The sequence below is a fragment of the Piliocolobus tephrosceles genome, chromosome 13 (genome assembly GCF_002776525.5).
Source record: "Piliocolobus tephrosceles isolate RC106 chromosome 13, ASM277652v3, whole genome shotgun sequence".
NCBI lineage: Eukaryota > Metazoa > Chordata > Mammalia > Primates > Cercopithecidae > Piliocolobus > Piliocolobus tephrosceles.
This window is the reverse complement of record NC_045446.1, coordinates 36,028,345-36,046,638: the sequence shown is the minus strand read 5'-3', so window position 1 is coordinate 36,046,638 and position 18,294 is coordinate 36,028,345. Positions and strand designations below refer to the sequence as shown.

The 18,294-nt window shown below is 37.0% G+C and overlaps 1 protein-coding gene across 2 annotated transcripts in view; it reads left to right on the top strand.

The window, feature by feature from the left end:
- Window positions 1–17,585, top strand: part of METTL15 (methyltransferase like 15) — a 261,132-nt gene extending 243,547 nt beyond the window's left edge. The window contains exons 7-8 of one of the 2 annotated variants that reach the window (XM_023230337.3): window positions 12,453–12,555; window positions 17,365–17,437. In XM_023230337.3, the coding sequence (XP_023086105.1) occupies window positions 12,453–12,555; window positions 17,365–17,383 (122 nt within the window). In that variant the 3' untranslated portion in view covers window positions 17,384–17,437. Of the gene's footprint in view, window positions 1–12,452; window positions 12,556–17,364 lie in introns of both variants that reach the window. The other variant, XM_023230336.2, reaches the window with a different exon arrangement.
- Window positions 17,586–18,294: the final 709 nt, after the last annotated feature.

The window sequence follows — 18,294 nt, the reverse complement described above, 5'->3', positions numbered from 1 at the left end:
ACCATCTTTAGCTACCTGCTCTCTACAAGGTTTGATAGTGTTTATCCTTCCATAGAAATGTTTTATTCCATTGCATCCTCCAAAAGCAGTTTGTCTCTCTAACACCAGTTCTTTCATGAAATCATCTTCTCTCTATTCCATAGCCAGACCATGACTCATGTGAATTGTTTACAAGGTAGTTAGTCCTAGGAATGGGCATGTAGTGAGGGTAACACTGTGAAATCCCTCCATGATCATCCAAAGAGTGGATGAGAGATATCAAGACAATAATGGAAGAAACAGAGTTTGGAGTCTTCCTAAATTTAAATAAAAGAAACTTTTTATTATAGTGTAGGTATTAAACCAGCAAGAATCAAGGTGTTTTAAAGTATAATAATAAAAATAAAAAATAAAAAAAGAATCAAGGTGTTAAAATTGACATGAAATTACAAACCAGGACTTCAATTGTGGTAATGACAAGGTAATTCAGGTTAACCATCTCACAACAACTAGAAACCCTGGACAAAATATTTTTTATAAGAAGTCTAGGTGAAAGCATCAGAGAGCTAATAAGGAATGAAAAAGATCTCGGAGCAGGAAAAAACCTAGAGGTTAGATCAGCATTTGTAGCTGCCAGTTGTGAGTTTCAGAAGAGGCAGCTGAGAAACTAAGAGGAAATTTTGATAGTCTTTTGGGAAGTACGTGTAAACTTGCAACCAAACTGGACGTTGAAGGAATTAGAGCTCAGTTTTAAATCGTCTTAGCCCTTGAAGTTGGATTAAATTGATCCTAGATGCTAGAGTCCCTAAGTGCCTTTCAAAAGCTATTTAAAATCTTTTGGGGAAAAAGTTCTAGTTCTAAAATAATTTCTGTAATTGTTCATATTTAATGTCTATCACTAAATTTAAAAAAAATGACCAGTCATGAAGAAATGTGATGTGATTTTTAAAAGATGAAGAATACATGTAATAAAAAAGATGCCCATGAGGGATTCACACACAATGCTGTAAATATGTTCAGGGAAATTAAAAAGCTGAAAACTATAAAAAATAAAAATTCTAGAACTGAGTAGTACTCAACTTTAAGAACTCCATGGATTGATTTAAGAGCAGATTAGACACAACTAAAAATCATCAACTAAAAGATATTTTAGAAGGAAATATCTAGAATAAAGCATAATGAGACATGAAGAAAAAGGGATAAAAAATGTACAAAAGACATACGAGTTACAATGAGAAGTCTAACTCAGGTGTAATTGGCCCTCCAAAAAGAAAGATGACCAAAATCAACAGCAACAATGTAGCAGAAGCCATATTTGGAGAGGAAGTGACAGAATTTCCTAAAACTGATGAAAGACATCAAATTACAGATCCGAGAAGCTCCCAAACTTTCGAGGAACAGCATAGTAAAACCTGCTGGAAATCAAAGTTGAAGAAAAAACAAAAAACAAACAAACAAAAAAACCCTGTGAGTGGAAAGGCAAGAGGCATTCTCAAGGAATATAAGTCACATTAGCCATGACGAGGAGAAAGCCGGGCGGGGAGAGGGGAACTATTTGATGATGAAATCCAGCAAATCAAGATATGAAAAACAAAAAGTAAGGGAGAAGTTGTCTGGTAAAAGGAACTGTGATGAGCTCAGAATCCCTGTAAATATGGAAATAAGAGTAAACAATAACGAGAATTGCGGTTACAAAACAAAATAAAAACATAAGGCTTGAAAATATAAAACTAACAACTCACTGAAATCTGAAGCTGAAGGGTCAGGAGATAGAGAAGTATACATACACTAATTTATTTTTAGGAAGCAAGGATTCAATTCTGTCAAAATGTTGGAATCATTTTTAAACATTTTAAAAATTTCAAATTGTTTAAATGTTTAAAAATGATTCCAACATCTTTGTGCATTTTATAATTTTTGTGACAAGTCATTTTTGTACTAAAAATCTAGATTCAGCAATCCATTACTCTCTAATGTCAGTTAAATTCAAATTAAAAGTTATACTTCTATTCAAAAATAAGCTACATATTCCGATGTGCCCTCTCTATAAAAATTTTTGGTGTTCTAAAAGAGACTATCACGTGAACAGGCAACCTACAGAATGGGAGAAAATTTTTGCAATCTATCCATCTGACAAAGGGCTAATACCCAGAATCTACAAGGAACTTAAATTTACAAGAAAAAAAACAACCCCATCAAAAAGTGGGCAAAGGATATGAACAAGACACTTCTCAAAAGAAGATGTTTATGTGGCCAACAAACATACGAAAAAAATCCTCATCATCACTGGTCATTAGAGAAATGCAAATCAAGACCACAGTGAGATACGGTCTCATGCCAGATGGAATGGTGATCATCAAAAAGTCAGGAAACAACAGATCCAGGGGAGGATGTGGAGAAATAGGAACACTTTTACACTATTGGTGGGAGTGTAAGTTATTTCAACCATTGTGGAAGACAGTGTTGCAATTCCTCAAGGATCTAGAACTGGAAATACTATTTGACCCAGCAATACCATCACTAGATATATACCGAAAATGTTATAAATCATTCTACTATAAAGGCACATGTACATGTATGTTTATTGCAGCACTATTCACAATAGCAAATACTTAGAACCAACCTAAATGCCCATCAATGATAGACTGGATAAAGAAAATGTGGCACATATACACCATGGAATACTATGCAGTCATAAAAAAGGATGAGTTCATGTCCTTTGCAGGAACATGGATGAAGCTGGAAACCATCATTCTCAGCAAACTAACACAGAAACAGAAAAACAAACACCACATGTTCTCACTGATAAGTGGGAGTTGAACAATGAGAATACGTGGACACAGAGGGGAAAACATCACACATCAGGGCCTGTAGGAGGTTTGGGGGTTAGGGGAGGGATAGCATTAGGAAAAATACCTAGTATAGATGACTGGTTGATGGGTGCAGCAAACCATCATGGCACATGTATACCTATGTAACCTGCACGTTCTGCACGTGTATCCAAAAACTTAAAGTGTAATTTAAAAAATTTGTTTTGCTGTTCTATTTACTTTTCTGTCATTAGTGATACATGAAAGATATTCTTTATTAATGATGTTTAATTCTAGGTGGAGGGATTTGGTATGTTTAATCATTCTTTGAAAATGTTTTTCTGTTTTAAAATGTTTGTAGTGAACATATATCTATTTTACAAAAGCAGTCTAATTTCAGTATTATTTTGAAAGCACAGATTTTGGAATCAGTCTCTCAGGTATGTGGCACCAGGCTGGACTAATTTTTTTTTTTTTTTAATTTTTTGTAGGGACAGGGTTTCTCTGTGTTGCCCAGGCTGGTCTTAAATTTCTGGGCTCAAGTGATCCTCCCACCTTGTCCTCCCAAAGTGCTGTAATGCTGTAACTACAGGCATGAGCCACCACACCTGGCCCTATACTTGGACTTTATAAGCCACGAAATTCCTCTGTCCTCTCTCCCCCTTTTTAGAAAATGGAATAAGTTCAGATTGGATTTCTGTTATTTATAACCAAATCAATAACAGGTTTAGAATAGATGACTTTAAAGGCTTCTTTCATCTGAATATTAAGTTAAAGTATGTTCTTCACCTTTACTTGGTAACTGATTCACCTAAAGGGAATTTTTCAGTATCCTAATAAAGCTTTGTGAAATTGTTTTGTAGGCACAGGTGTACAATTCATATCCTAGTCTGTAAGTAATACAGTATGCTCCGTGACATATCTTCGTCATTAGCCTTACTAACCAACATTTGATAATGTGCTTTTGAAAGAGATTATTTGACTCATACAACTTTCACTTAATCATGGCCAACATCTTACATTCCTACGGAGTGCTGCTTTGGTAAGAAATAAAGAATATGTCCTCTTCCTGAATTTATGTATATTCTTTATGATTCTGCTTTTCTCTTTTGGATGAAAATGTACTTCTAACTGTAAAATTGTTGTTTTCATACAAACCCCTTTGATGATGAAGAAAACCATGTTTAAATGCCAGCCAGATGTTGTTTTCATTTCCCATTGTAAACATGCATATATAGTATTTTTTCATGGGGTGGGGAAGGTCAGGGAGAAGAAAAAAAAAAAACAAAAATTTATGGTGACTGTTGAGCCTATCTAGTTATTCTAGAATCTATTTTTGTTCCTTAGAAGAAATTCAAATTTGCCTTACAACCAGAGAATAAACATCAACTGCTAGAGAAAGCTATTGAATTTCAAAATCCCTTTGAAATGTCACATTAACCTGTTTAACTTTCAGTCAGTTCTTTAAAGTAGCAAACATTTCCTGATGACTCCCAGATCTACGACTGCTTATACTTCTCTAACTTAAACGTTTGTTTCCTGGCCGGGCGCAGTGGCTCACACCTGTAATCCCAGCACTTTGGGAAGCCGAGGTGGGCGGATCACGAGGTCAGGAGATCGAGACCATCCTGGCTAACACGGTGAAAACCCGTCTCCACTAAAAATACAAAAAAATTAGCCGGGCGTGGTGGCGGGCGTCTGTAGTCCCAGCTACTCAGGAGGCTGAGGCAGGAGAATGGCATGAACCCGGGAGGCTGCGGTGAGCCGAGATTGCACCACTGCACTCCAGCCTGGGCGACAGAGCTAGACTCCGTCTTTAAAAAAAAAAAAAAAAAAAAAAAAAAATGATTTGTTTCCTTCCCTCACAAACTAACTGTGGTGAATGTCTCAACGCTGTTTGGGCCTGGGAGAAGTGTATCGCAGCTACAGTCCTGCGTGCAATCTTTCTTCAGATCAGTTCAATTTTTGAGCATTGAACAGGGTCAAATGCTAAATCTAGTCAGTTTGACTAAAACTCTATACAGCTCTAGCCTTTTATTTAGCCTTCCAAATAAATTCTAATATTTAAAGTTGTATTTGTTCATAGGTTGTCTTTTATTTTGAAATGTATAGAAATCAAGCAACAACCATTATTTTATTATTTTACTCAACTTCTATTGAGTGTCTATTTGCAAGGCATTGGGGACAATGGAGTAAAAAAAGTGCTTCTTGTTCTTGAAGACCCCTGTTTAGTATAGGGTGAGACAGATGTCAATTTTGAAAAGGTAGTATATAAACAGGGAAAATTCTGTAATAGAAGGTAAGTACTATGACAGCCCAAATAAAGAAATGAATGAAGTTTTCTTCCAAAAAGAGCTGGGTTTATAACCTTCATTTAGGGTGAGAACTATAAGAGTTTTTTTTGCTGAATCATCAATAGCTTAGTTTCCTGGGACATAATTCAATGAGGTGGCCTTTTCTTGTAATGCCATTGATAGTCTACTTGTCTCACACTTACTGTTAGTTATTCTTGTTCACCAATAGCCATGCACTTTGACTTCCATGACACAGTTTTCTCCAAATGCTCTCTGTAGGAAGATCAAGCACCATTTAGGTCTCCATGACATATGAATGCATATATTCACATTATTAAGAATACTAATATTCAGAGACATGGATGACTATATAACAGTAATTATCAGATAATAACCTGTCTGAATGAGCCATATCTTCCTGGAAGTAGGATTCTTAATATTTTTGAAGCCATGGTTCCTGAACCTTTGAAAAATCTAATTGAAAGGACAGGCTCACTAATGAAAACAGCACATGCACACTCATTTTGTTTATAATATCAAGAGGTTTATGAAAACTCTTCGGTTCCATCATGGGCTCCAGTCCAATAACTCCTGTACTAGAGAAACTTCTCTCAATTCAAGTCACATTTCCCACATGTGACTCAGTGATATGTCAACGAGCAAAGGCTAAGATTTCTGCCTTTTAACTTCATCTGGTTCTTTCATACCTGGGTGCTTCAAGCTCCATACGCTGTCTTAGAGGATTTCAATTTTGTCATCAATTAACATGGCCAGTGTCCCTGCAAAGCTAAGCTGGACCCTCACAGAAATTTTGTGCTGGGCACAAAGAATGGAAGAGATTAAGTGATGTCAGGATTTGAATAGACTGAATATTCTAGACTAATGCTGTCTAATGTAAATATAATGCACGCCACAAATTTTAGCCACGTTGTAATTTTACATGTTTGAGAAGCTACATTGAGAAAAGTAAAACGAAACAGGTGAAATAAATTTTAATAGTATAGTCTGTTTAATATATTCAAATTTTTTTTCAGCATGTAATCAATATAAAAATGGAATGTTTTATATTCTTTTTTTGTTCAAGGGTTCAACATCCAGTGTTTATTTTACACTTACAGCACATCTCATTTTGGACTACATTTTAATAACTCAATCACTACAGGTATATCTGGCTTTCTTAAAGAAATAATCCATTTTTCACCTTTTGAAAATAATTCCACTTCCCCACCATAAGTATCTGGCAATAAATGAATAGATTATCTTTTCTTTTTTTGTTGTTGTCATTGTTATAGTTGAGACAGAGTCCCACTCTGTCACCCAGGCTGGAGTGCAATGACGTGATCTCAGCCTACTGCAACCTCCACCTCCCAGGTTCAAACGATTCTTTTGTCTCAGCCTCCTGAGTAGCTGGGGCTACAGACGTGCACCAGTACGCCCAGCTAAATTTTTGTATTTTCGTAGAGATGGGGTTTCACCATGTTGGCCAGGCTGGTCTCGAACTCCTGACCTCAGGTGATCCTCCCGCCTCCGTCTCCTAAATTGCTGGGATTACAGATGTGAGCCACTGCACCCTGCCTAGTTTATCTTTTCTAACTCAGCATAGTCATATGTAATTTTGAGAAATACAATTCTAGCTTGAAGAAAAAGGAGTATAATACTTTGCTGCATCACACATGGAATAAGATGGAATCTGTGTTCTCTGAACTGCAATGCAGCAACCCTGACCTATGAAGAAGCTGCATCTTTTCATTCCTTTTCTCCAAAGGACCAGTGGATTTGGTGCACCTACAAGACAGCCTTTAAAATAAAATGACCAAAGCAGACCTTTGTACCCACATCCAAAATCAAGAAAACTCATAGCAACATCCTCTAAAAATTGCTTCAGGCCGATCATACTAGGATTGCTTTTCAGATTCGAATTAAAAGATGAGTGGCTATTCTGCATAAATCAGTGCATTCCTGACCAGGAACAAGTAACCACAGCATATATGAGGCCAGGAATGACATTTATAATGAAAGCTATTAAATGATTATTTTCTAAAACACAGAAATTCTTCACCGCCTTCATCACACAAAAAATATTGCTGCACTATTCAGATATAGTAGAGCATTTAACAGAGTAGTCTTGAAGACCAAATATCAAAGCTATCACTCATATGCAGCAGATATTTTAAAGACACATCTTTAGCATGATTCCTCAGTTAAGCTACCTCCTATATGCATCTCATTTTTGGAATAACAATTTTCTTGCCATTGAATGAAAATATGTTCTGAAATTTAGGCACCAGTTTTTTTACCCAAATAAATGCTCTGTTGCGTTTTTAAATTGAATCATTTGGAACAGACACATTATCTTTTGAGGAAAGGGCACATTGTTAAGTTTTTTTGAATCTACTCTGGGCATCTTCAATCTGTTTCTCAGAGTTAAAAAAAAAGTTCCCAACGCTAGCAGTTAATAAATGTAAATAAAAATTTTTTAAATGTGGCTACCATATTACAGTGTTAATTGCATTACTCACCAAAAGTGCAATGAGTCATATTTTATGGGTGTTTTTATGCAATTTGAAGGACTTTTTAGGCACTTGATAAAGAAGGAAGATACTCCAAATGTGATAAAATGAGTCTAGCAAGACCATTTCTTTAATGGGGTTTAGAAAATTTGCAATTAAGGATAAGTTAAAGCAACTTGAGATTTTGTTATGGATTTATAGTCTTTTCAACTTCATCAGAATCACAACAAAATTTGTTGATTTCAATTTTCCCAACCTTTTCAAAATCAAAAATACTTTTCTCTGCAACAATAACAATGTTTAAGAAGAAATGTGTCTTCTTAATAGAAGTCAAATTTATTTTCCTATTTTTATTTAAGGCATATGTAGTTACTAACCAGCATGTGTTTTGTGTACAACTTGTGTTCCAGAATACATCAAGTAACTCCAGAGAAAAGAGAATTAGGTATTATTGAAGTTAGCCTCCACAGGTGCACCAAAGACTAAAAACAGAAGACTAACCATATTAAGCAAAGCAAAATGATAGACTCTCCCAGATTAGATGTCCCTGTTTACTAACCACAGATTGACAAATGTAGTCATGGCTCAACTCAAAAATGTCTGTGACTCTTGTAACTAAGAGGAAATTGATACTTAAATAAGAACAAAAGTGAAATACCAAATATTTGCATTTAAACTCTTTCACACATTTCCCTGGAATTTCCTTCACCTCTTCTTCTAAAAGATGTGGTAGTGTACCCAGTAGTCATTCAGGAGCAGGTTGTTCAGTTTCCATGTAGTTGAGCAGTTTTGAGTGAGTTTCTTAATCCTGAGTTCTGGTTTGATTGCACTGTGATCTGAGAGACAGTTTGTTATAATTTCTGTTCTTTTACATTTGCTGAGGAGTGCTTAACTTCCAATTATGTGGCCAATTTTGGAGCAAGTGTGAAGTGCTGCTGAGAAGAATGTACATTCTGTTGATTTGGGGTGGAGAGTTCTGTAGATGTCTATTAGGTCCACTTGGTGCAGAGTTGAGTTCAATTCCTGGATATCCTTGTTAACTTTCTGTCTCGTTGATCTGTCTATTGTTGACAGTGGGGTGTTAAAGTCTCCCATTATTATTGTGTGGGAGTCTAAGTCTCTTTGTAGGTCTCTAAGGACTTGCTTTATGAATCTTGGTACTCCTGTATTTGGTGCATGTATATTTAGGATAATTAGGTCTTCTTGTTGTATTGATCCCTTTACCATTATGTAATGGCCTTCTTTGTCTCTTTTGATCTTTGTTGGTTTAAAGTCTGTTTTATCAGAGACTAGGATTGCAACCCCTGCCTTTTTGTGTTTTCCGTTGGATTGGTAACTCTTCCTTCATCCCTTTATTTTGAGCCTATGTGTGTCTATGCACGTGAAATGGTTCTCCTGAATACAGCACACTGATGGGTCTTGACTCTTTATCCACTTTGCCAGTCTGTGTCTTTTAATTAGAGCATTTAGCCCATTTACATTTAAGGTTAATTTTGGTATGTGTGAACTTGATCCTGTCATTATGATGTTAGCTGGTTATTTTGCTCGTTAGTTGATGCAGTTTCTTCCTAGCATCAATGGTCTTTACAATTTGGCATGTTTTTGCAGTAGCTGGTACCAGTTGTCCATTTCTATGTTTAGTGCTTCCTTCAGGAGCTCTTGTGCGGCAGGCCTGGTGGTAACAAAATCTCGCAGCAATTGCTTGTCTGTAATGAAATGAAGGCAGAAATAAAGATGTTCTTTGAAACCAATGACAACAAAGACACAACATACCAGAATCTCTGGGACGCATTTAAAGCTGTGTGTAGAGGGAAATTTATGACTCTAAATGCCCACAAGAGAAAGCAGGAAAGATCTAAAATTGACACCCTAACATCACAATTAAAAGAACCAGAGAAGCAAGACCAAACACATTCAAAAACTAGCACAAGGCAAGGAATAACTAAGATAAGAGCAGAACTGAAGGAGATAGAGACACAAAAACCCTTCAAAAAATCAATGAATCCAGGAGATGGTGTTTTGAAAAGATCAACAAAATTGATAGACCCCTAGCAAGACTAATAAAGAAGACAGAGAGAAGAATCAAATAGATGCAATAAAAAATGATACAGGGGATATCACCACCGATCCCACAGAAATACAAACTACCATCAGAGAATACTATAAACACCTCTATGCAAATGAACTAGAAAACCTAGAAGAAATAGATGAATTCCTGGACACATACACTCTCCCAAGACTAAACCAGGAAGAAGTTGAGTCCCTGAATAGACCAATAACAGGCTCTGAAATTGAGGCAATAATTAATAGTCTACCAACCAAAAAAAGTCCAGGACCGGACAGATTCACAGCCGAATTCTACCAGAGGTACAAGGAGAAGCTGGTACCATTCCTTCTGAAACTATTCCAAGCAATAGAAAAAGAGGGAATCCTGCCTAACTCATTTGATGAGGCCCACATCATCCTAATACCAAAGCCTGGCAGAGACACAACAAAAAAAGAGAATTTTAGACCAATATCCCTGATGAACATTGATGTAAAAATCCTCCATAAAATACTGGCAAACCAAATCCAGTAGCACTTCAAAAAGCTTATCCACCACGATGAAGTGGGCTTCATGCCTGGGATGCAAGGCTGGTTCAACATACACAAATCAATAAACGTAATCCATCATAAAAACAGAACCAAAGACAAAAACCACATGATTATCTCAATAGATTCAGAGAAGGCCTTTGACAAAATTCAACAGCCCTTCATGCTAAAAACTCAATAAATTTGGTATTGATGGGACATATCTCAAAATAATAAGAATTGTTTATGACAAACCCATAGCCAATATCATACTAAATGGGCAAAAACTGGAAGCATTCCCTTTGAAAACTGGCACAAGACAGGGATGCCCTCTCTCACCACTCCTATTCAACATAGTGTTGGAAGTTCTAGCCAGGGCAATCAGGGAGGAGAAAGAAATAAAGGGTATTCGATTAGGAAAAGAGGAAGTCAAATTGTCCCTGTTTGCAGATGACATGATTGTATATTTAGAAAACCCCATCGTCTCAGCCCCAAATCTCCTTAGGCTAATGAGCAACTTCAGCAAAGTCTCAGGATACAAAATCACTGTGCAAAAATCACAAGCATTCTTATACACCAATAACAGACAAATAGAGATACAACTTATGAGTGAACTCCCATTCACAATTGCTTCAAAGAGAATAAAATACCTAGGAATCCAACTTACAAGGGATGTGAAGGACCTCTTCAAGGAGAATTAGAAACCACTGCTCAACGAAATAAAAGAAGAAACAAAGAAATGGACGAACATTCCATGCTTATGGATAGGAAGAATCAATATTGTGAAAATGGTCATACTGCCCAAGATAATTTATAGGTTCAATGCCATCCCCATCAAGCTACCAATTACTTTCTTCACATAATTAAAAAAAAAAAACTACTTTAAAGTTCATATGGAACCAAAAAAGAGCCCACATTGCTCAGACAATCCTAAGCCAAAAGAACAAAGCTGGAGGCATCACGCTACCTGACTTCAAACTATACTACAAGGCTACGGTAACAAAAACAGCATGGTACTGCTTCCAAAGCAGAGATATAGACCAATGGAACAGAACAGAGCCCTCAGAAATAATACCACACATCTACAACCATCTGATCTTTGACAAACCTGACAAAAACAAGAAATGGGGAAAGGATTCCCTATTTAATAAATGGTACTGGGAAAACTGGCTAGCCAAATGTAGAAAGCTGAAACTGGATCACTTCCTTACACCTTATACAAAAATTAATTCAAGATGGATTAAAGACTGAAATGTTAGACCTAAACCCATGAAAACCCTAGAAGAAAACCTAGGCAATACTATTCAGGACATAGGCATGGGCAAGGACTTCATGTCTAAAACATCCAAAGCAATGGCAACAAAAGCCAAAATTGACAAATAGGATCTAATTAAACTAAAGAGCTTCTGCACAGCAAAAGAAACTCCCATTAGAGTGGAACAGGCAATCTACAGAATGGGAGAAAAGTTTTGCAATCTACTCATCTGACAAAAGACTAATATCCAGAACCTACAAAGAACTCAAACAACTTTAGGAGAAAAAAAAACCCTTCAAAAAGTGGGCAAAGGATATGAACAGACACTTCTCAAAAGAAGACATTTATGCAACCAATAGACACATGTTCAACCACTGTGGAAGACAGTGTGGCGATTCCTCAAGGATCTAGAACTAGAAATACCATTTGACCCAGTCATCCCATTGCTGGATATATACCCAAAGGATTATAAATCATGCTGCTATAAAGACACATGCACACGTATATTTATTGTGGCACTGTTCACAATAGCAAAGACTTGGAACCAACCCAAATGTCCATCAATGATAGACTGGATTAAGAAAATGTGGCACATATACACCATGGAATACTATGCAGCCATAAAAAAGGATGAGTTCATGTCCTTTGTAGGGACATGGATGCTACTGGAAACCATCATTCTCAGCAAACTATTGCAAGAACAGAAAACTAAACACCGCATGTTCTCGCTCAGATGTGAATTGAACAATGAGAACACTCGAACATAGGATGGGGAACATCACACACTGGGGCCTGTCATGGGGTCGGGAGAGTGGGGAGGGGTAGAATTAGGAGATATACCTAATGTAAATGACAAGTTAATGGGTGCAGCACACCAAGATGGCACATGTATACATATGTAACAAACCTGCACATTGTGCACATGTACCCTAGAACTTAAAGTGTAATAAATAAATAAATAAATAAATTAATTAATTAATTAATTAAATAAGTGGTGGTAATGAGAATGTGCTTTGTTTCCCTTCTATTGCAGACAGCATAATGGACCAACCTTACCTGCTACTGCACTTTGAAGTCCAGTCTTATGTTGCCACTGAGGCCTACCAAGGAGTAGTTCCTACCAATGATAAAGTGAGGTAGGAATAATAAGGCAGCCTGATTCTTGGGAGAGAAGGGGACTACTCTGTCATTTACTTTGGCTGAAGGTTTCATGAATGGTTTTGCTGAACCTACGACCCAACCATCTTTACGTCTCATCTTCACTTGGGGTCAGACTTACTTTACAATCTCATGACTCTTCCAGCCCTCTCCAGCTCCTACCATATATTCTTTCATGCATGCATTTCTCTTAATAAACTGCTTCTGTATTCAATCCTGACTGGGCATCTGCTTCTCAGACATGGACTAACCCATCAACTCTAATGTCTTTTCCAACTCCTCCAGGATTAATCACTCAATTTCTGTGTACTCATTTTACTGTGCAAAATACAGAGGAAAGTGATCCTTCATAATTTGGCCCCAGCCCATCTCCCTGGCTGCAGCTACCATCTTTCTATGCTTTCTAGGCACCCAACTCACTATAGTACCCAGAATTCCACACCTTTGAAAATGCTGTCTCCTGTGCCTAGAATGACTTCCTCTCTAAGTTATATGACAACTGCTTCATTTTATATATCTAAGTTATCTCATTTAGTAAGCCTTTCCTAACATCTCTAAGCAGAATTTAGACAGTGTTCTCTTCTTGAACCGATACTTTAGCATTTTTGAAGATCAGCCAGTTGCGTTTCAACATATCCTTCAATTTGAGTTTGTCAGTGGTTCCTCATGATTAAACTCAGGTTATGAGGTTTTGGTCAGACTGTCACACTTGCTATTTTATTTTCATTACCATCCTATCAGATTGCACATGATATGTGTCCCATTACTGATGGTGTTTGTTTCGATCACTTGATTAAGATTACGTCCACCACGTTTCTCTACTTCTTGTTCCCTTTGTAATTAACAAACATTTTGAATGGAGATACTTTAAGACTATGTAAAACTCTCTTTCTTTACCTCATTTTGGCCTACTAGTTTTAGTATCTGTTGAAGTTTTTTGCTTGGGTTAATTATTATTATGTTTATTGCCAAATGGTGAATTTTTCAAACAATATTCCTTCCACATCTTATTGGAAGCTTTCTGCTGTGAGGAAGAGCTTACTCTTCTCCCTATTTATTTAATTTCTTCTTCTTATTTTAAGACAGGGTCTCACCCTGTCACTCAGGCTGGAGTGCAGTGGTGCAATCATGGCTTATTGCAGCCTCAGCCTCTTGGACTCAAGCGATCTTCTCACCTCAGCCTCCCAAGTAGCAAGGACTACAGGTGCATGCCACCATGCTCGGCTAGTTACTTTATTTTTTGTAGATTCCGGAGTCTCATTATGTTGCCCAGGCTAGTCTTGAACTTCTGGACTCAAGTTACACTCCCTCCTCAGCCTCCAAAAGTGCTGGAATTACAGGCATGAGCCACCACTGCACCTGGTCTATCCATTTATGTATGTATGTATATATGTATTTGTTTATTTATATCAGTGGGGTACTAGATTATTCAATGGGTTATAATTTGTTCTTTTAGCATTATTTTAATGTTTCATTTTTACTTTGGTCACTGGGTGCCAGTTCCTTCAAGCTTGCTTCTGTGTTCCTTTAATATGTCTGCATTCTTTGAGTATTTCCTTCTTTTCTATTATGAAAGGTGTTCCAGGATCATCACATTCTTAGCCTCAGCCTTGGATTCAGTCATTTCTTCAAGGAATCTTTGTTCATTTCAGTATTTCAAACGAAGATATGAGCATTAGGTGATCATTACTACTGGAGTACCATTACTCTTAGGCTTTTTCTGCAGATAACTAGGAACCACACACATTTGTATTTATATTTATCTCTATATACATCTACAACTAAAAGTAATAGCTCACTCTTGTACCTTCAGTTCTAATCTAGTATTGGTTGGGTTTATTATTGCTTTATCTTTTCCTTAATTGTAACACCCTTTCCAATAGTGAAAAACCTTGTTCTCATTATTCGCAATATATTTACTATCTACTCAATCTCCTTGGGTGTGGCCAATCTTCTGATAGTGCTGGGCCACCACACTCCTGGCAAGTGGACTTGCCCTGTGTTCAGATTAGCCTCCTCTGCACAGGTCTGCCTTCCTTATCTGAGCAGCCTACCTTTTCTGGCCTCACATAGGGCTATTTGACAATGGAAGGCAGGATACTAATATATTGCCTAAATAAAGGAAAGGGAAGAAGAAGATATAGAGCTACTAACATGTTTTATTCTTTTTTACTTTCTTACTAATTTGTTTTAAAAAGAGAAAGCAGGCATCAGGTTTAGAGCCTTCTATAAGGAGTAGTATCTACAATTTAATAACACTATTCACTTTAATTGTGAGTATGTTTAGTTACTTGATCTGTTTATTTACCTTAAATATATTTTAATTGCAGAAAAAATTTAATTATTTAATCAGCCCAGTTCTTAAGCATGTAATTCAGTGAGTTTTAACAAGTATATTTTCCACATTGAGATTTAGAACATTTTCATCTCCCCAGAAAGTCCTGGTCAATCTCCATCTTTTGTGGGCAACCACTGTTCTGATTTGTATCAGAATTGCTTTTGCTTCCTTTGTAAATATTTTTAGAAAAAAAAGTTAATAAAAAAATTAAATAAAACTACAAATGGTAACAATGATGTAAGGAGTATAGAATTGCACAGAAGGTGTTGCATAAATGATGAGAGTTGGGCACAATGACTTGTTTTATGGATGTCTTACAGAGTTTTTCTCTTTCCCTTAAAAATATTTCTGTTGCTAAAGTGGAGATAGCCACCCATATTAGTCATGCTATTAGATAAAAGCTCTGGCCTTTCCTCTCCACTCTTTCCGTATATACTTTTCTTTTAAGCACTATTTATATACCTTCTATATGCTATGTGCTCTAGGGCCTGTAGACAAATAAGAAACAGTTCCTGTACCCAAAAGAGAGATAGCCACCATAATCTGATCCATGAGAATATTTACAAATCTGGGCCACAAATCCTTGTTGCTTCCTTATGGATGATGGCCAAAATTCACAAATCCATTGATTTGCAAGAGGATAATTTTAGAGGAATTTGAAGGAAATGAGAAAAAGAAAGAGCAAAGAGGGTAGAATTCTTATTTCACAATTTGAATGTGGTTTTTAAATAAACAAAAATAGTTTTATTGCAAAATTACATCTGGCATTAACAAAACAAAAAGGCCACCCATACTCTACAATTTGAGCACATTAACTACTGAATCAATGCAAGTAAACTAAAACAATTGTTCCTCTAATGGAAAAATCAAGTTATAAACAAAATTACTTTGGGTTGAAGTCTTTTGGATAAGAGCTTGGTCTTTCTAAATTTTAATACACTCCTTTTTCTCTGCTTGTTTTTGACTTCTTGTCTTTTTATGGGCAAGCACCTGACCCCAAATAGGGAATTCATTTTGTACTGCAGTTGGCACATTGTGAAAAGGGATAAATATAATTCAAAAATTGATGCTATCAATAGGTATTCACTGACTGAGCACTATAAGGCAAAAATCTCTGTCCCCAAGAGCTTCTGCTGTATTGGGGCAAATAAATTACACGTAAACATTTGAATTTTGTGAAGCAGAAATGACAAACTCCCACATAGACATTCTTTGCCTTAACTATTAAAATATATTTATGCTATGTCACTGGTTACCAAGCAACTTTTCAGAGCAAAGATCTCTCACTTTCCCATATCGTACCCGGATTTGGGAAGTTTATCCAGTGGGAAAGTAGAATGAGCTCCATTAATTTCTCCCTAGAGAGTAGGGCAATAGCCGTAGGGTCTACTTTACTTGTAAACTAAATGGAATTTGAGATAGACTGCTTAAAGCTATGAATTTTTAAAAATTAATTTTTTTTTTTTTTTTTTTAAGACGGAATCTTGCTCCATTGTCAGGCTGGAGTGAAGTGGCTCAATCTCAGCTCATTGCAGCCTTCACTTCCCAGGTTCAAGCTATTCTCCTGCCTCAGCCTCCTGAGTAACTGAGACTATAGGCATGCACCACCATGCCCGGCTAATTTTTGTGTTTTTAGTAGATACGGAATTTCACCATGTTGCCCAGGCTGGTCTCAAACTCCTGAGCTCAGGCAATCCAATCTGCCCACCTCAGTCTCTCAAAGTGCTAGGATTATAGGCGTGAGCCACTGCACCTGGCCCAAAGCTATGAATTTAGAAACAATTATTTATCAACAGAATCAAGGAGCATAAACTTCTGGAATCTTCTTTTTAGCTCCCTGCCCCACATCTCTATACCAATATCTGCTTCACTGGGAAGTCAATGAGTTAATTCATGTGAGAAAGTGTTTTATAAACCTTGCCATACTATCCAAGTGAAAGATTGTACACAACTCCATGAGTCTGAACAGCTTGCTGCCCATGCCCTAGTATGATACATGTGTCTTTGCATTTGAGTATAAATTAAGTGTAAACTTAAGGCAATTTAAGTATGACAAGAACAACATTCACCAGTCATACGTAATGATGAAATAAGATGCGGCAGGAAATTTACAACTGAGCAAAATCATAGGCAGTATTGACAGGTCTTAAATAAAGAAAGCTCATGGCTAGGAAGGCTTTAAAGCCAAAGCTTGCAAGTTTAAGTTTTGCAGCTTGACTGTTTAAGTTTTATAAACTTAGCTAGGAGGTTCACTTTGCCTGAAACCATGAAACAAATCATTTACCCATTCTGCCTTAATTTCCCCCAGTAAGGTATCATAGTTACAAAGGTGAAAACAGGCACTGTAGAAAAATAATTGTGAGGCAAGTGTATATAGTATAGGTATTGTGATTCTGGGTAATACAACTTATTATTCTGTTTACCTTAAATCTACTTACTTTCTTTGCAGGTTGCACTGGAGAATCTAAACTCTTTTGGAGATGTCCCAAGGCTCAACCTGCACCTCTTCACACCATAGGCAAGAAAATTCCGTCTGACCTTTCTGCTGGGAAGAGGGTATGTTTAGGCAAAAATGAGTGACCCATGAAATCAGCCACCAACATGGCTGTGTCACTTTGGTGCTCCCACAACAACTTGAAGCATTTTTCATATGAGATCACTTGGACTCGGGAAGGGGAACATCACACACCGGGGCCTATCATGGGGAGGGGGGAGGGGGGAGGGATTGCATTGGGCATTGGGAGTTATACCTGATATAAATGATGAATTGATGGGTGCTGATGAGTTGATGGGTGCAGCACACCAACATGGCACAAGTATACATATGTAACAAACCTGCACGCTATGCACATGTACCCTAGAACTTAAAGTATAATAATGAAAAAAAAAATTAAAAGAAAAAAGAAAAAAATAAAAAAAATAAATAAATAAACTTAATAGCCAACCTGTCTACCCCCTAGTCTGTGAGATCCTTCAGGGAAAGACTTTCTCTCATGTTATACTCACCTCTATCACTCTAACACCTCTATCACCTCTAACTCTAACTCTCCTGCCCTCTCCTAGGGCAGGAGAGTAGGGGAGCCACTCAGTAAATATTTGTGAACCTGAATATGAATAGAGGGCACTCAAGGAACAGCAAAGGCTTAGAAGTATCATAAACTTCATGTATTCAGGATGGAAAGAACACAATTTAGTGCAGACATTTTTACATACTGAGTCAAATGTGAAACATTTTTCAACCACAAAATATTATATACATTCGTCTTCCTCTTCCCATCCCGAAGTTTCACCTTATTCCTGCTGCTTGCCCTGTCTTTGAACTCTTCTATCTCACAATCTGATTTCTCCCAGTACTTTAGCCCTTCCTTTCCCTCACCCC